Genomic DNA, 24,336 nt, shown 5'->3' on the forward strand with positions numbered 1-24,336 from the left:
AGCGAGTGAAATTTTGCTAGTCTGATTAAGGATGTAGTTGACTAAGGTCATCTGCTGAAGTCCTTTAGTAGATATAGTTCATTTCGCTATTTTTAACTTTGTAATTTTCTCTTGTAAGTGTATGTTAGGACATAGCACTTGAAAAAGACTCCACTGAGTTTGTAGCTTGCCTTCGCTATAGGTGAGGTTGTCGCTCGCGGCGATGGGGACATAATGCTCGAAAAAGACTCCATTAAGTTTGTGCCGAGGAGCAAAATTTGTCCCGAATGGAGATAAGGCTTGTCGTCTGCGAGCGTATGCCGGGGACATAATGCCCGAAAAAGACTCCATTGAGTTTAAACTTCGAGGAGCAGCTTGTTTGCAATGGAGATAAGGCTTGTCGCCTGCATGTGTATGTCAGGGACATAATGCTTGAAAAAGACTCCATTTAGTTTGTGCTTCGAGGAGCAGCTTGTCTGCAATGGAGATAAGGCTTGTTGCCTACATGTATATGTTTGTAGGACATAATGCTCGAAAAAGTACTTCATTGAAAAGCTTGCTCTTGTATTAATGTTGGTGTGAATACATCGCTTTATTGAATAAAGGAAATTAACAACATAGGTAACATCGAAAGCAGTTTGTCTTCAATGGAAGTATGGGAGGCTCGTCGCCTGCTAGGAGCCGAGCTGGTAGGCCAAGAGTTTCACGGATAGTATCCGAAGATGGTGGGTGTTCCATTGTCTGGATTTCCTTCCCTTCTCTAGAGTGTCGATGGTGTAACTTCCCCCTGAGGATAGACTAATCATGTAAAGGCCTTACTAGTTTGGCTTCATCTTCTTTGACCCTTGCCTCGGTGTTGTGATGAAAGTTTTTCTGAGCACGAGGTCTCAAGGCCGTAACTGTCGATGTTGGCCTTCTTATTGAATGGGGCGCCAATCGCCGCTGTAGGCGATAACTTGAACAATGGCTTTTCATTCTTCTTCGAGCAAATCAAGGTTTACTTTCATCTTCTTACATTTCGTCAAGACTCGCCACCTCAATGCCTATGGAAGGAATCGGTGATGTGGAATGATTGCTTTTGCCCATAGGCCAGGAAAATGGTGTTTCTCCGTCGATCTCTTTACAGCGATAAGCCCATAAGACTCTGGCAGCTTCGTCGACCCATTTCCTTCAGCGCCTCCAATATTTTCTTTAGGCAGCCCAACACGATCTTGTTGGATGCCTCTGCTTGGCCATTGCCTTGCGGGTATCTGGGAGTTGATAGGTGTTGTTTGATGCCATACTTCGCAAGGAATGCGGTGATCTGCCTGCCCATGAACTGTGTACCATTGTCGGTGACTATCGATTGTCAGTAACCAAATCTACAAATGATGTTCTTCTAGATGAACCATTCAATATCCGCTTCCTTGGTAGAAGATAAAGCCTCGGCCTCGATCCATTTGGTGAAGTAATCAGTGGCAATGATCATCATCATCCTTTTTGGTAGGTGCCGCCGGCAAATGTCGAGGGACCGGCTTATCTCGGGCTTGGGTCCCACCAAGTCAATGGCCCACTGCATGAATGGTCATGGATTGTTTTGCGGATATTCCTCAACCGCAAGCGGGACCGGCTTGTGCGTTGGCATCGATCACATCTTCGAGCATACTCCGTGGAGTCTTAGCGCATGGTAGGCCAGAAATAGCCGATCTTGAGAGCCTTCTGAGTAAGCACCGCCTCTAGCGTGATTTCCATTCGCCGCCGTATTTTGCGAGTGAACCTCAAGCGTATGTACTTGATGCAAGTGAGAAGAGGCGGAGTATGATATGCGGATAAGCATGTTGCCTTTCATGTAGTATCTTGCAGCCTCTCCTTGATTTTTTTGGCCTCGGACTTGTCCTCAAAGGTTTTCATTGCGGGTAATCAATGATGTGGTCTTACGCCCAGGATCCTCATCGATCCGCATTAGGTCCACCGCCTCCGCCTCTATGCTAGGTCAAGGTAAGGTCAAGGTGCTCGACCGAGATGGAGCGTTGGGTATCGCGGAACCTAAGCTTGCGGTGCGTCTAAGCGTGCGCTAAGCTACTTCTATGGCGCTACCTGCTGGATGGATGGTGAAGGTGAGAAATGCCTTCAACAACTCTTGGACTTTGTCAAGGTATCATATCATCCTCAGGTGCTTCACCATGTATTCTCCTGAGGCTTGACTTGTGATCGCTTAATCTCAGGTAGAGATGGCTTTTTGATTGATAGCCTTTCAAGCGCAAGCGCAAGCAATGCCTCGTACTCTGCCTCATTGTTTGAAGCCTCGGGCAGCCAAGGTGATAGCTTGCTTGCTCTAACAGGTTCCATCCGGGGTGGGGTGATGATGACGACGCCTTACTCCGGCCTCCTCCTTTTGATTCGACGCTCCATCTACGCCAGAATCGCCACATGTCTGGGTTGGCCAGTTATTGAGGTTTTGTCCGCTCTTCGAACTTTCCTTCTTTGTCGACTAGCTTATCTTCTTGACGATGGTGTGATTATTCAAGAACAAAGTCTGCCAAGGCATGGGCTTTATTGCGCTTTGGCTAGTAGATGAGGTCGTATTAGCTTAGCTCTATAGCCACACTTCATGAGTCGCTGAAAAAACATCGAGGGCTGTGGAAGATTGATCTCAAAGGAAAGTTAGTCATGATGATATCAGTGATCTTAGTAATAGGGTTGCGGCTTTCTATAGGAAGTACCTACAAGGGCCAAAATGAGCTTCCAATTTGGGGTAATGTGAGTCTGTGCATCGAGGAGGCTTTTGAGTGTAGAATATCGGATGTTAGGCCCCAAGTTCTTCTCGGATGAGAGGTGTGCGTGAGCCGAGTTGGACATAGCAGGTACGAATAAGTCTTCACTAGGGGCTGGCTTTGAATGCAGAGGAAGGTGAAGTGAGGTAAGTCTTTAGATTCTGGAAACCTACTTCACCTCCTGCGTCCCATTGTCTTTTTTTCCCTTCTTCAAAGCTTTGAAGCGGTTTGCACTTGTTAGTAGATTTTGGAGGATCAGGGGGTACTAACTCAGCGTCATCCTGACTTCCAACCCTTTTGAGAGTTTCAAGCGATTCGGCCTTCTGCCTGATCCTAGCTCCTTAATTTCTATTGAGGTGGGTTTCCTTCCCCATTCCTTGCTTGTTCCATTCAGCAGACGCCTGCTAGCCTTCCTACCTACCGTAGGAAGCTTGCAATATTAGTGTGAACTTTTGTTTGCTCTTTTTGGCCGTTGGGCTAATGCATCTCCTTGCATTGGCAGTCTTTGTTGATGCACTCGATCCCACCCCTAGGGATAGCGTAGCGGATCTTTCTGGTGTAAAGCAGGTGTGATAGGTCTCGATCTTGTTGATCCATGGTCGGCCCAAGATTCCGTTGTGAGGGAGATCTCGTGATGACCATGGCGGTTTTAAGCAAGCGAGACGGCTTTGGGGGCAGTAGTGGGCGTCAAGGTCAATTGTTCCAATAATGATTGACATAGCCCAATTGAAGCCGGTGAGCGATCTGGCAAGTTTGCTAATCTTGGGCTCCAATCCCATTTGTTGGATAATAGATAGTTGTAGGATGTTGGCCACGCTCTCATCTATGAACCCCGATCTCGGCCTTGTTCAATTTGGATCACAATGACTAGGGCGTCATTATGCTGGCGCGAGTCAAGCAGATCAAGTCATTTTCTAGAAGCGATAATGGGTGTATCCCACGATTGGATCGGTACTCCGTTGTGACTTGAGAACAAGTCGCTGCGCAATCTTTCTCTTACGCTCCTTGGTGGTTGGCCCTGACTCTTGGGAGTTAGTCGAATGGTGTTGATTCGAATGACCTTTTGGGAGGTTCCTTGGCGGTGCACGATTGCACACGATCCTCGATCTGTCCGGATGACCTTCTGCGACGGCAATTCCTGTGCAATGACCTTCTCTGACTAGCTCCTCAATGCCTTTTCCAAGCATTGCAGATTGTTGGTGTAATGACGGTGCTCCCGTGGGAATCAGATGATGTTAATGTGTCCTAGGAGGGGTCTCCCTTCATGGTGGCGGTCTTCTCACCCATGGCTTCCTTCACTTGTGCGGAGATCCGGTGGATTGGGATAGTGAACTCAATGAAGGTCCTATTTCTGAAGCCTCCCTCTTAGAGCGCGATCTGCGCTATCTCGGCTTTTGCTCGAACTTGTTTCTCTCTGGGCCTTCACTTTGTCGGGTGATCAACGCTTGCTAGCTTTCTTCACGTGATCGATCATCTTGCCCCAAAGTGTAGTGCTCGCCACATTCACGAACACTTCTGCCAAGGTTTGGCTTGGAGTTATGGCTAGCTCTCAGTATAGCTCGTCTCGATTGGCAAGCCCTTCTTGAAAGCTGTGGATGCAACTTATTCATTGCATTTTATGATGTTAGCCTTCTCGGCCTTAAACCGTCTCGGTAGTCTCGTAGAGAACTGTCCTGCAGTCTGTTTGCTTGCAAAGTTGAGCAATGTGTCCACATGCTTTCTCGACCGTATTGTAGGAGTGTACTCCTTTGAAGATGAGGCTAACTCCCGAAGTTGCTATCGATCACGGGCGATAGAGTGTGGAACCAATCTTGAGTGCTACTCATAAGGGTCATCGCGAACACTTTGCACACCAGTATGGCGTGTCGCTTGTACAGGATCATGGCTCTTGAAGTGCCTCAAATGGCTCTCTGGGTCGAGTCCCTTGAATGGAGTGATGGATGGCGCAAACCGCTCGGGCGGAGCTCATTCCACCTCATCGCAAAGAGTGAGCGATCAACTTGATCAATTTCCTTGCGCATGGCCTCTCTGTGCTTCCTTTAAGTTGGAGACCTTGGAGGTTGGTCATTTACTAGCTTCGACATCCTCCGCCCGCATAGGCTAGAGTCTCGAGCCGACGTCTTGTGCCTCGAGGCGCATGGTGCTAACTCTTCTTCCTCGGTTCTCCAAGGGTTGATCCCCGTTGGGTACACTGCGGTCGGCCAGATAGGAGAATTGAGCTTGTGAGGATTCCTCTGACTGCCTGTGCCGCGTGTTGGTCCTCGGCGGGTTGGTAAGTGTCTTCGAATGAAGTGCCTCGGCGTGACTAGCTAACTTCTTCTTCAGGCTCCTAAGGGTCGATCAACTTGGTTACCCTGCTGTAGGGGCGTGTGAGAAGGTTGAGTTTGGAAGGATCCATCTACAACTTGCCGCCGTGATATTGGTCCTCGAACAGTCGGGTGGTGGGCGCCGATCGTTGCACACTCGCCACGCCGACTGCATTCACGAACTCGAGCTCCTTAGGCCCAGCGAGCATGGGTTATCAGCAGCCCAACCTCTCAAACATTGGTCCTTGACCCTAACCTCGAACGGTCCAGAGTACGGGCTCGCGAGCTTGTGTTGCGCCTTGTCCGCGCGCGATCTCGTTCTCCCTCTGCCTATTTGCCTCAGATGACCAGCTTGGGACCTCTCAAACTGCTCTTGCATCCTCCTCTCCTCGTCACCGGGGTCCAAGTTTAGGGCCTTGATTCAAGTTGATCTGCGCCTCAATAGTTGGCCAATCATGTTGTTTTGATCGCGACCCTCCTGTGTGAGTTGATCAACCCGTGAGTTAAGATCCACCTGCGCGCGTCAAGTAGAGTGGTGTGCATCAGCCCAGCGACAGCATATGGGCTAAGGCTCCATTAGATCGTGCACACAAGTGCATCGTCAAGTGTGTGCTGGGAGGGAGAGAATAGATTTGCTCAAGACTGGGACGGCGACATCGAGGTAGCCATGGCACGCGTGTGATCCGGCTACACTTTGAGGTGGTGTCTGCCTTTGCGGCTTCTCCGATGGTAGGATAGCGCGGCAGCAGCCCCAGCAATCGGCGCTTGCGGCTGCAAAGGCTGTGGAAGTCACGAGATCATGTGGCGGTTGTTACCCACTCCAACATACCGCCGCAAAGAATTTGCAAAGCACTAGAAGACGGCAGTTGCATGGTGTTGGCGGTGGCATTACTCTTTGTACGTCTAGTATCAACCATGGTTGTTTGAAAAAATGTGTGGAAGATGGATTTGGAGCATGCTTTGAGTGTTATCTCGTGCTTTCAATGAAAGCACCAATTTGTGGGAGTAGATTTCGTCCCACAAGAATATTCACCAAAGATTTCTTCGTCTTCTCCGCTTCTCTTTCTCTCTGCAAAACAGATCGGAGTAAAAGGACCACACCAGGGTGTTTGCCAAAAACCGGCTTCGATGCCTAAGTTAGGTAGGGTGTTTCAAGGAAAATCGGGTGGCCGGAGCCCCTGTGTGCAGTGGCCGGAGTCTTGTGTGAGAGAGAGAAAGAAAATGGTGGCTAGGGTTTTGGAAAAATGATTTATGCATGAGTTTCAAGATAGGAATTTAGACGTACCTCAACCTTTGTGTGCGGCCATCCTTTTATAATGGTCTCAGAGGCTAGGGTTTCAGAGGAATAATTCCATAGATGGAAGGGAATTATTCCTCCCCTATTTAGAATTGATTTGATTAATTAGGGATTTGATTTATTAGGGTAAATCAAATCCCTAATTGTGGTAGGTATCAAATCAAATCCTAATTTAATTAAGTAACTCCTCATTTAATTGGGAATTGTGGTAGGAATCAAATCAATTCTCGACCCAATTAGGTAACATTCCATTTAATTGGGTAATTCCCAAGTAAATTGAATAATCCCCAAATGGAAGGAATTATTTGACCTAGGGTTTTGTTTTAATTTGGTTCCCACAATGACCCACGTTGAATGTGGGACCTGGTATGCAATTGTCTGACAGATGTAGACTTGAGATTGGTGTGATTAGGGGTGGGGTGAATGGATGGAGATTTAGGGATAAAAGATTGGGCCTAGTCGGTTAGTTGATTCTTTTTGTCTTTGATGGAACTCTATGTTATGTTTTCCTATTTAGATCGGTGCACTGGATACTAAGTTATATAAGGTTTAGATAAAAGTTTAAATTAAGTTGTACCTTGAGGTCCAAAACCTAGTGAAATAAGGAAGGGTTTTGAGGCCTATTAAGGGGTCCTATTTATTTCCATTTATGCTTGAACCGATTTGGTGAGCTTAGAAGATTAGTCAAGTCGACCCTCGGTGATGAGTAGAGATGACTTGACCTAGCCTTATATAAGCTTAAGGCCCTGCTCTCATCAGACACATTCTCTAAACATATTCTCATCATAAAGAGAGAGCTTAAACATATTCTAATAGAGAGCAGAAGTATTGAGTCGTTCCTGTTCTTGCTAGGATTGCTGCTGCTTTCTTTCACGAATTGAATGAGTTCGAAGCTGTTTGTACTCAAGGAAGATGGCTCCAGGTATGTTTTCATGTCTTTATATGTATTACAGTTTTGTGTGAAAGATCTTGTTTGTGCATAAAGAAATCTAACAGTTGGTATCAGAGATTAAGGTTGTTCACACATATCTGTAATTGTTGTTCAAGCATGCTTACAATGATTTCATCTCTGTTTATGCAGTATGAAATTTTTGGTTATGTTTACACTATACCAAATTTCACTTTACGCAACACCATATAGGCATCGGGTAAACAAAATACCGATGCTGTTAGTATATTAGGCATCGGTTTTATAAATAATAGGACTAAAAGTATATAACGGTCTCAGCACAAATATTTAGGTTTTTCCTACCAATGCCATTGATTATATTTAGCACCGATGCGTAAAATTGTTGGGCAAAAAATAAATTTAAGCGCCAATTTAGCTCCGATGCCAAAAGCCTATAATTGACCGCTACAGTGTTTTTTACCCAAAAAAATTTCGGCCCTTTGTGAAAATTTCAGATTCCCCCTTCTCTCAAAAAACTTCCCTCTTCTTTCTCTCGATACCCTCACCTTCAAACTCCCATCTTCTCACCTTCAAACTCCCTCACAAATTTCAGACTTTACCTCAAAAAATTTTAGACTTTCCCCCAAAAATTTCAATCTCCCTTACAAAAATTTTACCCTACATGCCCTCAATTGCAATCGAACTCCAAACTCTATCTTCTCTCTCTCCTATCTCCTCCATCTGGTATGTTCTCAGTCGCTCTTCTTCCCCATCTCCTTTTGTTTTGATCTTTTCTATCTTCATTGCTCTCTCCATCTCTAATCCCTCCTCTCACAACTCTTGGACTATCTCTCTCTTTCTGACAACTCTCTCTCAGATTCTGCAATAGCAAGGTTAGGGTTTCAGTTTTCAAAAAAATTTCATTTTGTATTAATCTGAAACTCTTCGTCTCCTTTTCCTTAGTTCAATAGATTTTCTCCTCCTAGATGTCACCCAATGGCAGTCAAGTGTTGTTTCTCAATTCTTCTCCCCTCTCTTCTTTTCGTTTCTTTTTCTTCTTTTTTTATTAATTAGTGACCAACACTCTTCTCTCCCTCCTTGCGAAGGCTCAAGGGTTTGGGTTCTAAGCAATTCTGTCAGAGGTCGATTTGGCGACTACTTTGGCAAGCATCGAGTGCCGAATCCAACAATGTTCCAGAGACCCATCCAAGGTATCTATTTCACTTTCTCTTTTGTGGCAGACTAAGCTTCCTGGTGTCAAATCTATCATTTTGAAGACGAGCAACTCAAAAGCAGACCATCTGATTGAAGCCGATACATTTCGGCGATCTGTTTTTGGAGGTTTTGTTAGCAGTGGGGTTTTTGTTTTTTATGTTTAAGTTGCACTGTGTTACATGGAAATTGGAAGGTTTTAATGGCTTCTAGAGGAGTAAATGTGCACACAAGCTTACCTTTATATTCCCTCTTTTAAAATTATTGAAGAAATCGAGTATAATTTGAGGTGTAAGTGGGAGAATCATTGTAATGCTTGTTAGGCCAGCCTTAGAAATGTGTTATGTGCTTCCTAGTGATCATCACAGATATTTCATATACCAGACTCTGGTAGTTTTTCTCCTAGGTGAAGGTATGAAACTTACTGGCTTGATTAAACTTGAGTGTTTAGCCCAAATCTGCCAATAGTGTTAAAGCTCAGAATGAGGTTTTGAATACTAAAGTGTCGGCTTTTATTGAATTAATTGCTTTTGGGCCGATAAAGTAGAATGAATACAAAACTTAACTGGTATAGGCTGTGGTCTACTGAGTTCCTCTTCCTGTGAAATATATATAGACGTGACCAAAAGAAATAATTTACTGTAACAAAATTTGTCTGGTCCTTACTGATTTTGAACTAGGTAGTTTTATGTGTGTACAGAAAAGGGTGTGCTTGTGTGTGTGTATGTTTTCATGTGTGCATATGTTGTGACAAATTGGCCTAAAGAAACAACCTACTGAAAGAAGTTATGTATGTATCTTACTGGTTTTGGACTAGTTAGTGTTGTGGTTCCCTGTGTCGGGTGTGTGTGTATGTATGTGCATGTATGTGCCTTTGTATATATGTATCTCATGTGTGCATTTGTGTTGCAGGTTCGAGCTACTCCTGGGCATGCATTAGGTTTTGTTACCTATGTTACAGGAGATGGGCCTAATCAGCCCTAACCAAGGATGGGTTTCACTGGAGATGCTTTACTCATACGGGGTTGTGGGAGAACTGATTTTCAGGTATAGTACCTTCAACTTTTGAAACTCTTTATAATCTACCTTTTTGTGACAAATTCTGCTGCTTTCAATCAAATGACAAGGAAAGCAAAAATTGAAAAACTAGCAACAGTTTGCCATTAGAAGAGTTGGCTTGTTCTTAAAACATGTCTGTTAAGGGGATTTATCAAGTTCCCGTGTTTGATTTCTCTAATCTGTTTGTAGGGTGGCAGTTCACATCAAGTGTACAAGTCAGTTCATTCACAGGTAAGAACATGCTGAGCTAGCATACCATTGATACTATAGGAAAGAAATGAGTTCAAACATGACTTTATGTTAAAAGGCCACTTATTCTTTTGTACTTACAATCCAGATTTTCACATTGCCAAAGAATACGTTGATCTATCCTGCTCATGATTACAAGGGATTCAGTGTATGGAACTCTCTATTGTCTATTTCTTTTGTACCCTGTATATCGAGGCAGCTTCTTATGCCACATATTTGCTTGAGATGCAGGTTAGCACCGTTGGGAAGGAGATGCTTTATAATCCTCGACTCACAAAAGATGAGGTATATATTTCGTGGTTCCAAAAGTGTTACCCTTGTAGTTGCTAAATTTAATGTTCTTCAGAAAGATGATACTGATACTATCTGGTTTACAAGTGGATGTCAAGATTTTGTATATCTACATATATCTTGGGTCAACAAATGTTTGACTAAGATGTCTTAGCATGATTTTGACCTGGGGCAATGTTAATGTGAAGGAGCCTCTGCCTAAAAGCAACCACCTAATTTACCAAGAATAGTTAGTACTGGTGTTGCACAGATGTTGTAAAAGAATGCTGAATTTTAAGGGAAAGTAGTGCGAAATAGATTTTTCTTTTATGTGAGATACTAGCAGAATAAATTAGCAATCACTGTAAAGAGTCTTGACCATATGCGCTGCATAGATGCACTTTTATTTTTCATTTATCATATGAGGATTTTAACACTTCTTCCCTATATGTATCTAACTAGTTTAATTTTGAACTCTTTTTTACAGGAAGCATTTCAAAATATCATGGAAAGTAAGTAAAACTATCTAGCATCCAATTTTTTAGAAATAACCATGTCCAGTTTTAACTTTCATTTCATTGATTATATGATATATCCAACCATTTTAGGTTTGAGTTAAGAAAAATGATATTTCTTAGACCCAGAAGGCTTTATTGTTGGAGTTGGCTCAATGGGTTTATTGTTGGAAAGGTCAACAAATAAAAATTGTGCTTGAGCTGGTGCTATGAAAATCACAGTTATTGGCATTAAAAGAAAAAAAGAAAAAGAAAATAGAAGAGCCATTGCAATTTGCAGAGGCCCCATCTCTTAATTAAACTCTAGTAGCATACATGTTTTTGGTTATTATATTTGTTTTGACAGTGTATGGTGGCCACCCAATATTTTGGGCAATTGAGTCTCTTCCCTAATCCATTAGATTTGTACTAAAAACTCAAAATGTGCAATAACTTGATTTCTACCATGTATAAATGCTATAGATTTTATTTATTTTGTGCAATTATGTCACTTAATGCTTGTTAATCAAATGCTTTGCTGGGCCATTGTTTTGTTTAGGGCTTTAGATTATCCAAGGGAGAAAGATGGAGCACGTCTCCAGATGAGACTATCCTACTGTCCAGCGGCAAACTTTTCTCTCTTTCTTGTCCAGTGGACTGACTGCCACCTTGCTGAGGCACTTGGTTTGCTCAGAATTCTTATTTATATGGTATATTTCTTTTTTCTTTTTTAAAATTGAGTTCTATAGGTTATGTCAATGCTCATTTCTGTTTTTGTAATTAGAGATAGAGAATTTGATGGTGAGTTTATGAAAGGAAGGCCAGCATCAGAGAATTTTACACAAATGCAATTGGACGAGATTCGAGATGAATGGGCATGTCATATGCTAGAGTGGATTTGGGTTTGAACATTCTCCTTGTTTTTGTAGTATTTTGCTTATTTGTATATGGATGATGTATGGATTTTGGTTTACTGGCAGAACTTATAAGTTTACATATATAAGGATGTTTTTTGATGTTGCAATGGTAATGTATATGAAATGGATGAGATGTCTCTGTATTTTGAGACAGAAACTGAGTAAAATATGATGTCAAGTGTGGAAATTGCTTACACTTTATTAGTAACAAAGATGTCTATTGTGTATAACAACCTCAGTTTTGCCATAACAACTGAAGTTAAAAATTAAAAACAACATCAACACCTTCGGGGAATCGAAGCTATAATCTGAAAGGTCAATAATATTTGTAGAAAGTCAAATTATTTGTTGGTTTTTCACTTCAACATAAGTACAAAAAAGGAATGCGTAAACCAGAATTTGCAACAGCAGTGACATCTTTTCTGAAGTGGTAAGTCAGCACATGCTTCAGTATAAACAAAACCATTGATGCTATAATGACTATTTAGCGTCAGTGTTGATATAGTCCTTGATGCTATTAAAGGTTTAGGCATCGAAAGTCAACGCTCTTTTTGGCATATGCTAACAATTTAGGCATCGTTGATTATGGAAGAGTGAAGTCGTAACGCATCTTTAGCAACGGGGTCCCAATACATCGGTTGTTGGGTACCTTTAGCAACGGTATTTCCCCGATGTGAAAGTCAATTTTGGCATAGTGTTATTTTTTTGAAGATGATTTAAACATAGCTTCTAAAATATCAAGAATATTAAAAAATTTGGAAAAGCATGTTTTGATTTGGTTTTTCATATTTTCAAAACTTTAAACACGTTTTTGACCTAGCAGATCACCTTAAAACCCTAAAAATGCCCATATATCATAGCTATGCTGTGAGTTGTGTTAATTAGGTCATTCCCTATTCAGAAAGGTATTTTGCGTAAAAAATGGACACCAAAATACTGTTCACGGCATAAACACTATTCGCGTCTAAAACACTGTTCACGCAGAAACACTATTCACTGCAATTTTAGGGTTTTTCCTTCTTGAACTGTGTTTTGTTTGGTTATTTTTTTGACATAGATGTTTCTCTTTATTCTGAAAATCAACAAACTTTTCATAACAAAACCAAACCTCAATACTCAAACCCTAAAAAAATAACCACAAATTGCATCATACCTAAATTTCTTGATAAGTTTCTTCAACAAATAGAATCTGTCATGTAATTTGTTTGTGATGGCTGAAGATAACAAGTAATTTTGTGTAAGCTATGAGTAATCTCTTGCCACAAAGGTGTGATACTTAATTAAGGAGCTTGCATATATATTATTTGTTAGTTTTGTGAATAAAGTTAAATGGAAAAACTGATTTCTCTTAACAAATTGAGAATCAGTTTCTTGGAAAGCATTTATATTTTCTTTTGCAAATCCTTACAGCTTTGAACACCCTCTCAATCAATTTCTCGCAAATTGAAAGATTCACTAGATCAAACTTCAAAATATGGATGTTTGATTTTAAAGTTATTGTCAGAATGAATGAGATTGTTTATGATCTCACTCATGACTATATTTAATTCAAGTTAGCCTTTTCGCTATGTGTCTTGTAGTACAACTCCTAGAGCTTAGGGAAAAGGAAAAGCATCTGGCTTTTAATAGGTGTCACTTGTGTCAACTTGTCACGAATGGCATTCTAGTAAAGAATGTAGTTGGAGTGAAAAAGGGTTAAGGCGCAACGAAATCGTCGACCATATGGAGGACCCATAAGGATATACACGGCTACAAAAGAACAATCTCAGAAGTCTCAGGATCGCTATGAAGCTCGGTGTATGTGCTTATGGGAGAGGAAGAAACATCAATAAGCTACTTCGATACAAGAATCTCCTACGCCCCAACCTGAATCACATGTTGAGATTTTTGATGCCACCACTAATAGGGAGATAGTGGCACTTGACCCATTCCCTGTTAAGGAGAACAACACTTTCATGGCAGCGGCGGCACGTTGTGACAATGAGGTTTAGATAGCTACCTGTTGTTTTCATTAAATATTATTGGAGTGGTTGATTTTAAGTTGGATTAAGGATTTATTTTTTTTAGAGTTGGATGATGTAGTTTCAGTACCCAAAATAAAGAGAAATTTAATTTATATTTCAAGATTATTAAGACTTGGTTTTATTTTGATTCAATAAAGATGTTTTTGAATCTCATAATTCAATTACAATAAAGATGGTGAAGTTTTAATAGCTAAATTGAGTGAGAAAAAGATTAGAAGTGAAGGAACATCCACTAGGTTATGGCATAGACGTTTAGGGCACATTTCAAAAGAAAGAATGAAAATTCTTGTTAAGAAACAAATCTTGCTATCACTGACTTTCGATGATGACAAAATTTGTATTGAATGTGTCAAAGGAAAACTCACTAAGACTAAGAAGAAAGGTGCAACTCGCAGTAGTGATCTTTTAGAGATCATCCATATAGATATTTGTGGACCATTTCCTCATCAAACAATAGATGGAAATCGCTATTTCATCACCTTTATAGATGACCATTCTCATTTTGGTTATCTATATCTCATAGCAGAAAAGTCTCAAGCTTTTGAAATTTTCAAAATTTTCAAATTGAAGTAGAAAGTCAACTTGAGAAAAAGATCAAAATTGTGAGGTAAGATATAGGGGTGAATATTATGGATGTTTGATGAAGGAGGAAGACGTGCTAGATCTTTTTACTAAATATCTACAAGAAAATGGAATAGTTACTCATTACACAATGCCAGGAATTCCACAACAGAATAGTGTGGTTGAGAGAAGAAATTGAACTTTGAAGGATATGGTTCATAGCATGATTTCAAAAAAATGATTTGCCTAGGAGTCTATGGGATTGCAAGGCTGAAGTTAGAATCTATAATCCTCAATAGAAGATGCTCGACCCTAAAAACGATTAGCTGTCATTTTATAGGTTATCTTGTAAGGTCAAAGAGTTTTAGATTTTACTGTCCAAATTTTGGTACCCGACTTGTTGAGACTGGTTGTGCAAAGTTTATAGAGTATGAGGAGAATGCTACTAGGAATGAAGATTTTGTTTTGAAGAAGAAGGTGATGTAGCTATGATTGAGAATGCTGAGCAAGAGGTTACACCCTTGGTTCCTTTAGGTGAAACTGTATTAGAAAGTCCTCAGTTTGAAGAACCAGTTGAACCACAACAACAAGCTGTCGAGAATCCTGAGCTAGATAATCCACAAGAACCAGTACAATCGAGGAGATCTGACAGACCAAGAATATGTACAGCAAATTCAGATTATGTGTACTTACAAGAAGCATATTTTTACATTGGAGATGAGGCTGATCCAACAAGTTTTAAAGAAGCTATGGAGAGTCAAAATGCAGACAAATGGAGGGAAGCGATGTTGAATGAACTCAAAAGCATGAGGAATAATCAAGTATGGGAATTAGTTGAACCTCACAAGAGCCAAAAATTGGTAGGCTCAAAATGGGTATTTGAAACAAAGAAGGATAATGGTGGAAGAATCAAAAGATTTAAGGTTAGATTGGTAGCAAAAGGATTCATCCAAAGGGAGGGAATTGACTACACTGAGATGTTTTCTCAAGTTTCCACCAAAGATTCTTTCTGCATCATTGTGGCCTTGGTGGCTCATTGTGACCTACTTTTGAATCAAATAGATGTCAAACTGCCTTCTTGAATGGTGAACTCAAAGAAGAAAATTATATGAGACAAACTGAAGAGTTTGCAAATGAGGGAAAAAAAGCATATGGTTTGCAAACTTGGCGAGGCAATTTATGGACTGAAGCAAGCAAGCAGGAGGTGGTATTTCAAATTTCACCAAACTGTTTCCTCTTATGGTTTTGAAGAGAACATAGCTGACTAGTGCATTTATCTGAAGAAGTATGGGAGCCGATTTATTTTTCTAGTGCTGTATGTCGACAACATACTTTTGGCTACAAATGACCATAATTTATAGAGAACGAAGGCTTATATGTTGATTTACAGACGCACAGAAAATTTAGAGCTTGCTAGTTATGCTGATGCGAATATTGGAAAAGCAAAGGATGATTACATCTCTACTTCAAGTTTTCTTTTCAAGATGGCAAGAGTAGCTGTTCCTTGGAAGAGTGCTAAACAAACTGGTGTTTCGAGTTCAACCATGTTTGAAGAATACATAGCTTGCTATGAAGCCACTTCTCATGCAGTATGGCTAAGGAATTTTATTAAAGACATTAAGGTGGTGAACTCGATCTTTAGACCAATACAGATATATAATGATAACAATGCGGCTGTTTTTCACTGCTTGAACAAGAAGATGTCGTCTGGACTTCAGCATATTGACAGAAAATATTTAATAGTGAGGGAGAAGGTGGCAGACAAACTAGTCAGGTTTGATCATATCAGAACTCAAGATATGATTACAGATCCGTTCACAAAGGTTTTGTCTTCAGAAGCTTTTCAGAGACATGTTGAGAGAATGAGATTATTTCCAAGTTTTGATGTTGCAATCTAGTGGGAGTCTTGTTCTCATTATGATATTTTACTAGTTTGTTTATTTTGATGTTTTCTGGATTGAGGGATTTGCATTTATGGATGTTAATTTGGTTGACAGTTTTATTTTTTATTGAATAAATTCTACCATTTTGACTATTTAGCTATTTAAACTTATTATGCAATTTTGTTTATGCATGTGAATTTATGGTCTCTTTTGAGATACTATTGTTTTAATAACATTGCGGATTGACTCTTGCTAAGTCGTAAAGGGGTACTTGTACTGAAATGCATAAGGATTCACATTAAGGATCAGTACATATTAAGGTTCGTGTTGTAGGTGCTTCATGTGTTTTGAGATTGCATTATGTGATGATACATGGCCTGTTTTTTAATAGAGAGAGCAGTGCTTGTCTATAGTTCGTTTTGTCTATTCACTTTTCACGGTAGCTTGAGGGGAAGGAGTTAACTGTTTTAAACTCATGGCCAATAAAGATTATAAAACCTTTCGGAATACAGAAGCTTAGTGCTCTAGTGCTTGATCTAGTGGGAGAATGTTATGTTTTCCTATTTAGATTGGTGCACTAGATACTAAATTATATCAGGTTTAGATAAGAGTTTAAATTAAGTTGTACCTTGAGGTCCAAAACCTAGTGAAATAAGGAAGGGTTTTGAGGCCTATTAAGGGGTCCTATTTATTTCCATTTATGCGTGAACCGATCTAGTGGGCTTAGAAGATTAGTCAAGTCGGCCCTCGGTGATGAGTAGAGATGACTTGACCTAGCCCTATATAAGCTTAAGGCCCTACTCTCATCAGACATGTTCTCTAAACCTATTATCATCATAAAGAGGGAGCTTAAACATATTCTAATAGAGAGCAAAAGTTTTGAGCCGTTCTTGTTCTTGCTAGGATTGCTGTTGCTACGGATTGCTGTTGCTACGGATTGGATGAGTTCAGAAGCTGTGTACTCAAGGAAGATGGCTCTAGGTATGTCTTCATGTCTTTACACGTATTACAGTTTTGTGTGAAAGATCTTGTTTGTGCGTAAAGAAATCTAATACTCTACACAGACGGGGTAGAGGGATCTTTTCAATCAGCTTATGATGCCATCTCCAACCTTATGCAGTGAAGCTAGTTATTAGTTAATTTATTATTAGACATGGCCATGTTGAACCATATATACAAGGAAAAAGATTCTAAATTATACAAGGAAAAACAATCACAATTTCATCGGTTTTGCAGGAAAGGGGGAATATTCCAATGCTGTAACTGGGGAGGACAGCTCACCAATGTTCATGCCTGAGGAACTGTAGCCTAAGGAAAGCCTCTTGATTCCTCATAAATTGTCAATGAAAACCCATTCCAAGCTAGCCACCTAAATAAGTCAAATGTACCATTAGCCTTCCACCAGTCCCCAAATCCACTTGGAGATCGACGGTAGATTATAGATGTGATTACTACATTAATAAAGTTGTATTGTCTGCATACCCTTCTTTTCTTCCTAATGACTATGAAGTATTGGTCATCTATGATGGCTATGGGAAACAAATAGCCCATTTTAAGTCAGAGGACGATGCTTGGACTAGCATAGATCAAGTGATCGGATTTGATGATGTAATTTATTATGAAGGCCAGTTTCTAGGTGTTAGTTTGGGTGGTAGTGTTTTTTCGATGAATATTAGCAGGGATCAAACGACTAAACCCCATGTAAGCTTACTTGTGCCAATGGATCCAGGAACTGACAATAAATCATACCTTGTGCAATCATCCAAGGGAGATCTTTTGCTGGTTAGGAAGTTCAAACGAGTAAATTATTGTAAGCGGTTTATGAAGTCTCTCAACTTCAAGTTTTTCAAGTTTGAACGAGTAAATAGTTATGATCGTTTTACGGAGACTCTGAGTTTCAAGGTTTTCAAGCTGTTCTGTGCTCATGGGGAGAGACCCCAATGGGTTGAGATTCAAAGTATTGGAAATGAAGCTCTGGTTTTGGGTACCAATCAATCCATGTGTGTCTCTGTGCTGGACTTTCCAGGTTGTCAACCAAATTCCATATACTTCACTGATGATTGTGTGGATGTAGAATGCCATAAACCTAAAGGGCCTCATGACATGGGTACCTTCAACTTGGAAAACAGAAACATGGGAACACATTACTGGATGTAGAATGCCATAAACCTAAAGGGCCTCATGACATGGGTACCTTCAACTTGGAAAACAGAAGCATGGGAACACATTACTGCTTGGATCGTTCGCAGAAGCACATGCCACCAACAATTTGGATCTTGCCCTCTATGGTGTGAAAAGATGGTTCCAGTTTTGTTCTTTCAAGCTCTATTTTCATTTGTTTGTCATTCTAAATGTAAGCTCCAAACATCTCTTATAAGGACATTGAGCTTCCAACTCTGTATAAGTATAACCCTTGAAGATGGTAATAAAACTAACACAGCAACATGTTCTTACAACACAACGCATTTTAGGGGCAGAACTAACATAAATTATAGTGAACAGCTCTTGAGATGGATAATGGAAGTTTAATGTGAATTGAAATACAAGAGACACAAAGTTTATATGGCAGTAGTCTAATTTTCACCAAGTCTTTATATTCGAATATAGACCACTATATATCTGTTGGGAAAACCATACTCACTATTTATAATAGTAAAGAAAGAAAGCAATTTGAATGATATGTAGGAAAGTGGTGGATGGCCACATTTACAGAGAAATTGGCTAACTGGGTTGCTGCTAAACAATGTTAGCTGTGGGGTTCTTTATTTTGGCTTACCATTACAGAGAAAACAAAACTTCTGACATTTGATATATGACTTTTTGAGATAGCATAGTGCCACTTTGCTACTGAATTTACTATGTTGTATGCTAGGCTGCCAGCTTTTTGAGAACTGATTCAAAAATTTGAATCACATTTGTATCCATTGACTTGTTGGTTGATTCTTGGAAAATAAATGTAGGAGTCTATAAATCCTCCTGAACTTCTGTCAAAGGAAACCTCACCAAAGAACTCTAGCTATATATTTCTCTAAACCCTCTTCTAGAATTCAGACTCTCTCTCTCTCTCTCTCTCTCTCTCTCTCTCTCTCTCTCTCACACACACACACACACACATATAGCAAATATCAAACTCTCATGTCTCATGGACAGAACCAATAGTATACCTTTGCAGGGCCCAACCTATGGAAACCTCATCACCTAAAGATTGATATTTTGGTCCTGTGCATATGCTGACTTAAAATGTCTGCAATAATTCTATGTCAATATATCATCAAGTGCTAAAATATCCAAAATGTTTGATCATGTTGCAGAAACTGGATGGTGAAGATGCAAGAATCGCCAACAATTTCGATGTGATTGCAGGAACAAGCACTGGTGGTCCTGCTTACTCACTGCCCCAAAATCTCCCCCCAGAAACAGTAATGTTTACAAGTTAAATGTCAACTTTTTGTTAAATATTGATACATAACATTGTTGTAAAAATAGATTCTGATATAAGCATTATTAATTTTTTAAACAACACCTGTCCAGTATTTTTTTCATACTACAAAGATTATCAAAGCTCTAGAGCAGGACCAAAATACAATGGAACGTACCTACATGATGACTTGGTTGGGCAGAAACTTGGTGACAAAAAACTACACCAGACCAGACATTAACTAACGTTGTCATTCCCGCATTTGACATAAAGCAGCTCCAGCCAATTATCTTTTCCAGCTATGAGGTTGCCCCTCTTACTTTGAATTTAACCCATCATATCACTTCTTAGCTTAATTTTCTTTTTGATCATCAGCTTAATGTTACTTTTACTGTTTGTTATTTGTTAATTACTCTGTTTAAATCATGTGCTTTTCTTGGGTGGTTAGGAAACATAAGCGATTCTTCGATTCAGAACTCGCAGACATATATGCATTGCAACCTCAGCAGTCTTACTGAGTTTTTGTTTTTCTTCATCTTGTTGAGTGAGTATGGTACTAAGATTCTAAGTTGTGACTTTTGTGAGATATAGTGATCTGGTTGCTTTTGGGCCATTCGACATGTCGTCTGGACAAGTGGTTCAGGTGCCCTGGGAAATAGGGCATGCTGGTCACCTTCCTAAGCAACTTGTCATTCGGAAATTCCCACATAAGTCTTAACAGGGCTTGACCCATTTTAGTTGGCAAATTTCAATACCAATCCATTTCTGTTGATGAAATTCGTCACCAAACAAAAAGTGAATGGCCTTCTTTTCCACAAATGAGGCAAGTTAGTTTATGAAATAATGCAACTTTACAACTAGGAAGGGATGCATTCAAAAATATACGAACCAAACCCTGCATATTGAAGTGACCCTTAAACAATGGTGTTGGCTTAATCAACAGGTCTCTGACCGGAGATCCAACCTAACCCAAGAACTGACCTGTCCAACCATCCAACTTTCGAAAGTCCCGAGCATGACTTTGTTCCCTGATTTTCGAGATGTCGGGTGGATCGCAATAGTTGCAACTAATTCCTCTCTAACTCTAATCGGATGTAGGTCTTGTTAGGTTTTTGTATGTATTAGTGTTTGGGGAGGATTGTTCTACATTTGCACGACCAAGTTTTTTCATTAGTCGCGCAAAACTGAGCGACGGTTAACCTTCGTTGCACAACAAGTTTAGGGACGACACAATTGTTCGTCTCACAAACCTTTGCGCGACGACAGCATGTTCGTTGCGAGTACACAGCGACGGATTATATTCATCGCACAGTTCGTATCGCAACTATATGCAATGATTTTTATTCGTCGCGCAATTCGTGTCTCAAACATTTGCGCGACGATTTTTGTTCTTGTGACGAAATTGTCTTAGTCGCGCATTTACTTTTCGCATAGTCGAAAGCTTTCGTCGCGCAAAGATAAAATATATTTATTTAAAATTTAGTTTTATGTTTTTTTGTTTTGTAAAAAAAATAAATTTGGTTTTTTTTTTTTTTTTTGCAATAAAAAAAATACAAATTTATAAATAAACCCAATCCTAGACATGTATTTATAAAAAAACCCAAGCACTATTTAAACATAGAAACACACCCAAAATCAACCCCAAAGTCAACTTTTTGGGTGTGTTTATAAATGGGTTTTGAGTGTGTGTAATGATGGGTTTTGGGTGTGTTTATATGTTTAAATAGTGCTTGGGTTTTTTTTATAATTTCAACCCCCATTTTGGGTGTTTTAGTGAAACTCCCTAAAAAAAAATGTAATGAATAGAAAAAAAAATTTATAAAATAACATAAATGTATAATACAAGAGAAATTTTTAAAATGTAATTAAGAAAGTAAAAAACTAATCAAACAATGTTCCAAAATCGACTTCGTCGTCTGGCAAATCGGCTCAAAGGTCGGCGTTGTTGACAGGGGCAGAGGTCTAGTAGCCATGCTCGGGTTGGAGGTCGATGAGGACCAAAATGCAGGATTGGAATGCGAACCAAGCGAGGACTCTAGAACACGACATTTGACCACAAGGCTCGGCCACCTTTTCTGTCAAAAGCATCACTGACTATTTGTGCGACGATGAGCGGTTCTAGGTTCCCACCGCGGGCATTCCCCATCCCTCGACAATATGTCCCCGGCCTCCTCCCAAGAGTCTGATCCAAGGTCTCCGTCAATATTTGAAACCCCGCATCCTATGGAGGATCCACATACTCGAGCGGAGTATCGGGAGGAAGTTGGGAGGCGGACTCTTGAAGAACCAACTAGCTTCTCTCCACCATCGCCGTCTGTTTAACATAACATAAAATATTAATTAAAACATTCATATAATAACCCTGAAACTTGAATGCGTAAGATAATAATTAAAATTAAAGAATACTTACATAAAGGGACTCAGCCAACTCATTCCTAGGTCGAACATAAACATCGCTAAAGACGTCGATCTCCGAGAATTTGGACCCCCCCCTGAATTGAACAAGAAAAGAAAAATGTTAGTACAAAAAAAACAAATTAATATTCATGACATATTAAAAATTGAATATAAAAGGTAGGATACATACCAACAACTGTTCGCGCACCTCCGTCCTAATCTCATTAGGCATGACCTTCCAAGACTTCCATTTCATCGGGCAATGGGTCTAAATGACGTGACCAATGTCGTGGGCCAATGGGCTATGCAATTCCGCCCGTCGGTGCAGCCAGATGCCGCTCATTGTATTTGATGTTGATACATGTTGGTCACATGGGTGACCTTCGCCGTCTTCAACTCGCCGACAAGGCCCCCGAGTGTTCTTCTTGGCTGCAAAGAAAGATGAAATTAACTTTAAATAACAAATTCAACTATAAAATATTGGACCAAAACAATGGAGTTGAAGGAAATCTTTACAGTTGTGACCCGACGCGCAAATAGCGTCTGTCGATGTAGTCTTTGGCCGGGCGGTGGCGATGCCTGGTGGTAACAGGTTGCGCCAGCGATGGCGCTGATGGCGTCGACCAGCGTGGGACACCTCGGGACCAAGCGGCAAGTGGTCCATCTGGTGGAAGCATGGTAGTGATAATTGGCCGGGAGGCGAACTTTGTGCAGATCGTCACCGCCTTACGACTTCTAATAAGGTTTGACATTTGCATAACTGAACAAGCATCCAAAACAAAGTAATCAAACACATAGAAACTCATTAAACAAAACAAAAAATCCTAACCAACCATCAGACTAAGCAGATATTAATGTATAACATATTTATTTCATTTTTTTTCATGAGCGAAAGATATTAATGTATAACTCATTCAATACAAGCTGCATAATTTATTTCTTTTCTAGGAAATTACAATATGATCATACTTCATGAATTCCAATCATCATTTCTGTTTTATTGCCTAGCAAAATTAGCATACCAAAAAGTACGCAAATATACAAATATATAAATATACAAAAGTCTAATAAAAATCTCTAACCCCAAACTGTCAAACATACAAATATTCAGCATGCTATTCTAATAAAAATCTCTATCCCCAAACTGTCAAATATACAAATATACGGTTCAAATAAAAATAAAAAAAAAATTCCAAACTGTCAATCCAAAAAATCCAGAAATATAGAAAATCCAGTTCCAAACTTAATCCCAATATACAAACTGTCAATCCACAAAAATCCATCCCGAAAAAAAAATTTTCCAGAAATGCAGACAATCCAGTTCCAAACTTAATCCAATTCCAAACTTAATCCAAATATACAAATATACAAAGCCAGTTCCAAACTTCATCCAGAAAATCCAGATATACAAATTTATAGTTCAAATTTAAAATCGGGGCTAGAGTTGGGAATTTTACCAGAGGGGGTTTCGCGGGAGATCGGAGAGAACGAGACTAGGAAGCAGGCGTGAAGCTCGAAGGCCGTAGTCTCCGGCGGTGGCGAGAGAGAGAGAGAGAGAGAGAGAGAGAGAGAGGGCCCGTCGTCTGGGAGAAGTGGTCGTCGTCTGAGAGGGATGAGAGGGGACGAAGGAGAGAGAGGGCCTGGTTTAGGGTTTAGGAGGAATGAGAGGGTTCGAAGGAGAGAGAGAGGGGCTGAGAGGGATGCGAGGGGTTGAAGGCGTAATGAAAAAACTGCGTCTTTTTTTTTATAGAAAAATTTCACGAACTTGCGCGACGCATAAAGCTTAATAGTGTCACACAAGGAAAAAAATCGCACTATGCACGTGTTCACCCTTTTTATATTTGTTCATGTGATGGTAGGGTAAAGTTCCCCATTGTCTTGAAAACCATTAGCTGGTCAACAAGTCAACTTTCTTTTGTGCGAGCCGCTGCTCTAGCAATGAAAATCCTAGAGACTTCCTAAAAATAGATAACTTATGCCCAAAGTTTCTAAACAAGCGATTGTGAATTTAGGTGAGGAATATCTCCCAATCTTGCCTCCTGAGTGAGGACTTCACAATTTTTCATAGTACAAAGCTGGTAGTTTAGGCGAATAAATGATAAGAAAGTGGCTATTTTAGTGAGCGCCTTTAAAAAGCTCCAAAGGGAAGACCAACTCTAAAAGACAAAAAAGGGCTGCCAAAATTTGCGAACTTGCGCGACGTAAGGCGTCTTTGAGTCATGCAACCCTAAAAGGAACCTAAACCTAAACCTAAACCCTCGAAAATTATAACATTGCATGATGGAGGAGTTAGGTTGAACAACGAAGGTTTGCGTCTCGCAATATTTTGTGCAACATAGGAGTTTGTGGTGTCGCGCAAACACGCGCAAGTTTTTATTTTATTTTATTTTATTTTAAATAATGATTATAAAAATAGAAAAGTTGATATAGATCCAAATTCCCATCCAGGAGTTGGGTTTAATCCTCGGATTTGGTGACTTTGATACAAGTCCTTTAACTTTTGTGCCGCATAGGATTACATTCCTTTTTAAATATTGTATGATGTAATCTTTTGATTTTTATATTTTCAAAATCATTTTTTGTTCCAATATTAGATTACTTACCTCAATGAGATAATTAGCCAATATT

At 40.0% G+C, this 24,336-nt stretch overlaps 1 protein-coding gene and 1 long non-coding RNA gene across 2 annotated transcripts; one reads left to right on the plus strand and one right to left on the minus strand.

Moving 5' to 3' along the window:
* The first annotated feature begins 16,705 nt into the window (after positions 1-16,705).
* On the plus strand, positions 16,706-18,187 carry LOC148920933 (F-box protein At2g17036-like). Its single transcript, XM_089047471.1, has 5 exons — positions 16,706-16,874; positions 17,130-17,196; positions 17,288-17,734; positions 17,789-18,044; positions 18,125-18,187. The coding sequence occupies exons 1-5, from the start codon at positions 16,706-16,708 to the stop codon at positions 18,185-18,187; spliced, it is 1,002 nt and encodes a 333-aa protein (XP_088903597.1).
* A 3,244-nt stretch (positions 18,188-21,431) lies between these two features.
* On the minus strand, positions 21,432-22,134 carry LOC148920934 (uncharacterized). Its single transcript, XR_016123264.1, has 3 exons — positions 21,899-22,134; positions 21,722-21,803; positions 21,432-21,625 (listed from the first exon to the last, which is right to left on the minus strand). It is a non-coding gene; the product is annotated as an uncharacterized LOC148920934 (long non-coding RNA).
* Positions 22,135-24,336: the final 2,202 nt, after the last annotated feature.

The sequence above is a fragment of the Prunus mume genome, linkage group LG1 (assembly GCF_029339155.1).
Source record: "Prunus mume cultivar Tortuosa linkage group LG1, ASM2933915v1, whole genome shotgun sequence".
Classification (NCBI taxonomy): domain Eukaryota; kingdom Viridiplantae; phylum Streptophyta; class Magnoliopsida; order Rosales; family Rosaceae; genus Prunus; species Prunus mume.

What these genes read in the sequence shown, in the direction of transcription:
- LOC148920933 (XM_089047471.1), top strand. Translation starts at nt 16,706, where the DNA reads ATGTTCTCTAAACCTATTATCATCATAAAGAGGGAGCTTAAACATATT. An exon ending in ATGTTCATGCCTGAGGAACT is followed by an intron (nt 17,197 to 17,287) that starts GTAGCCTAAGGA and finishes ATGTACCATTAG; the next exon opens with CCTTCCACCAGTCCCCAAAT. An exon ending in ATGAAGTCTCTCAACTTCAA is followed by an intron (nt 17,735 to 17,788) that starts GTTTTTCAAGTT and finishes GGAGACTCTGAG; the next exon opens with TTTCAAGGTTTTCAAGCTGT.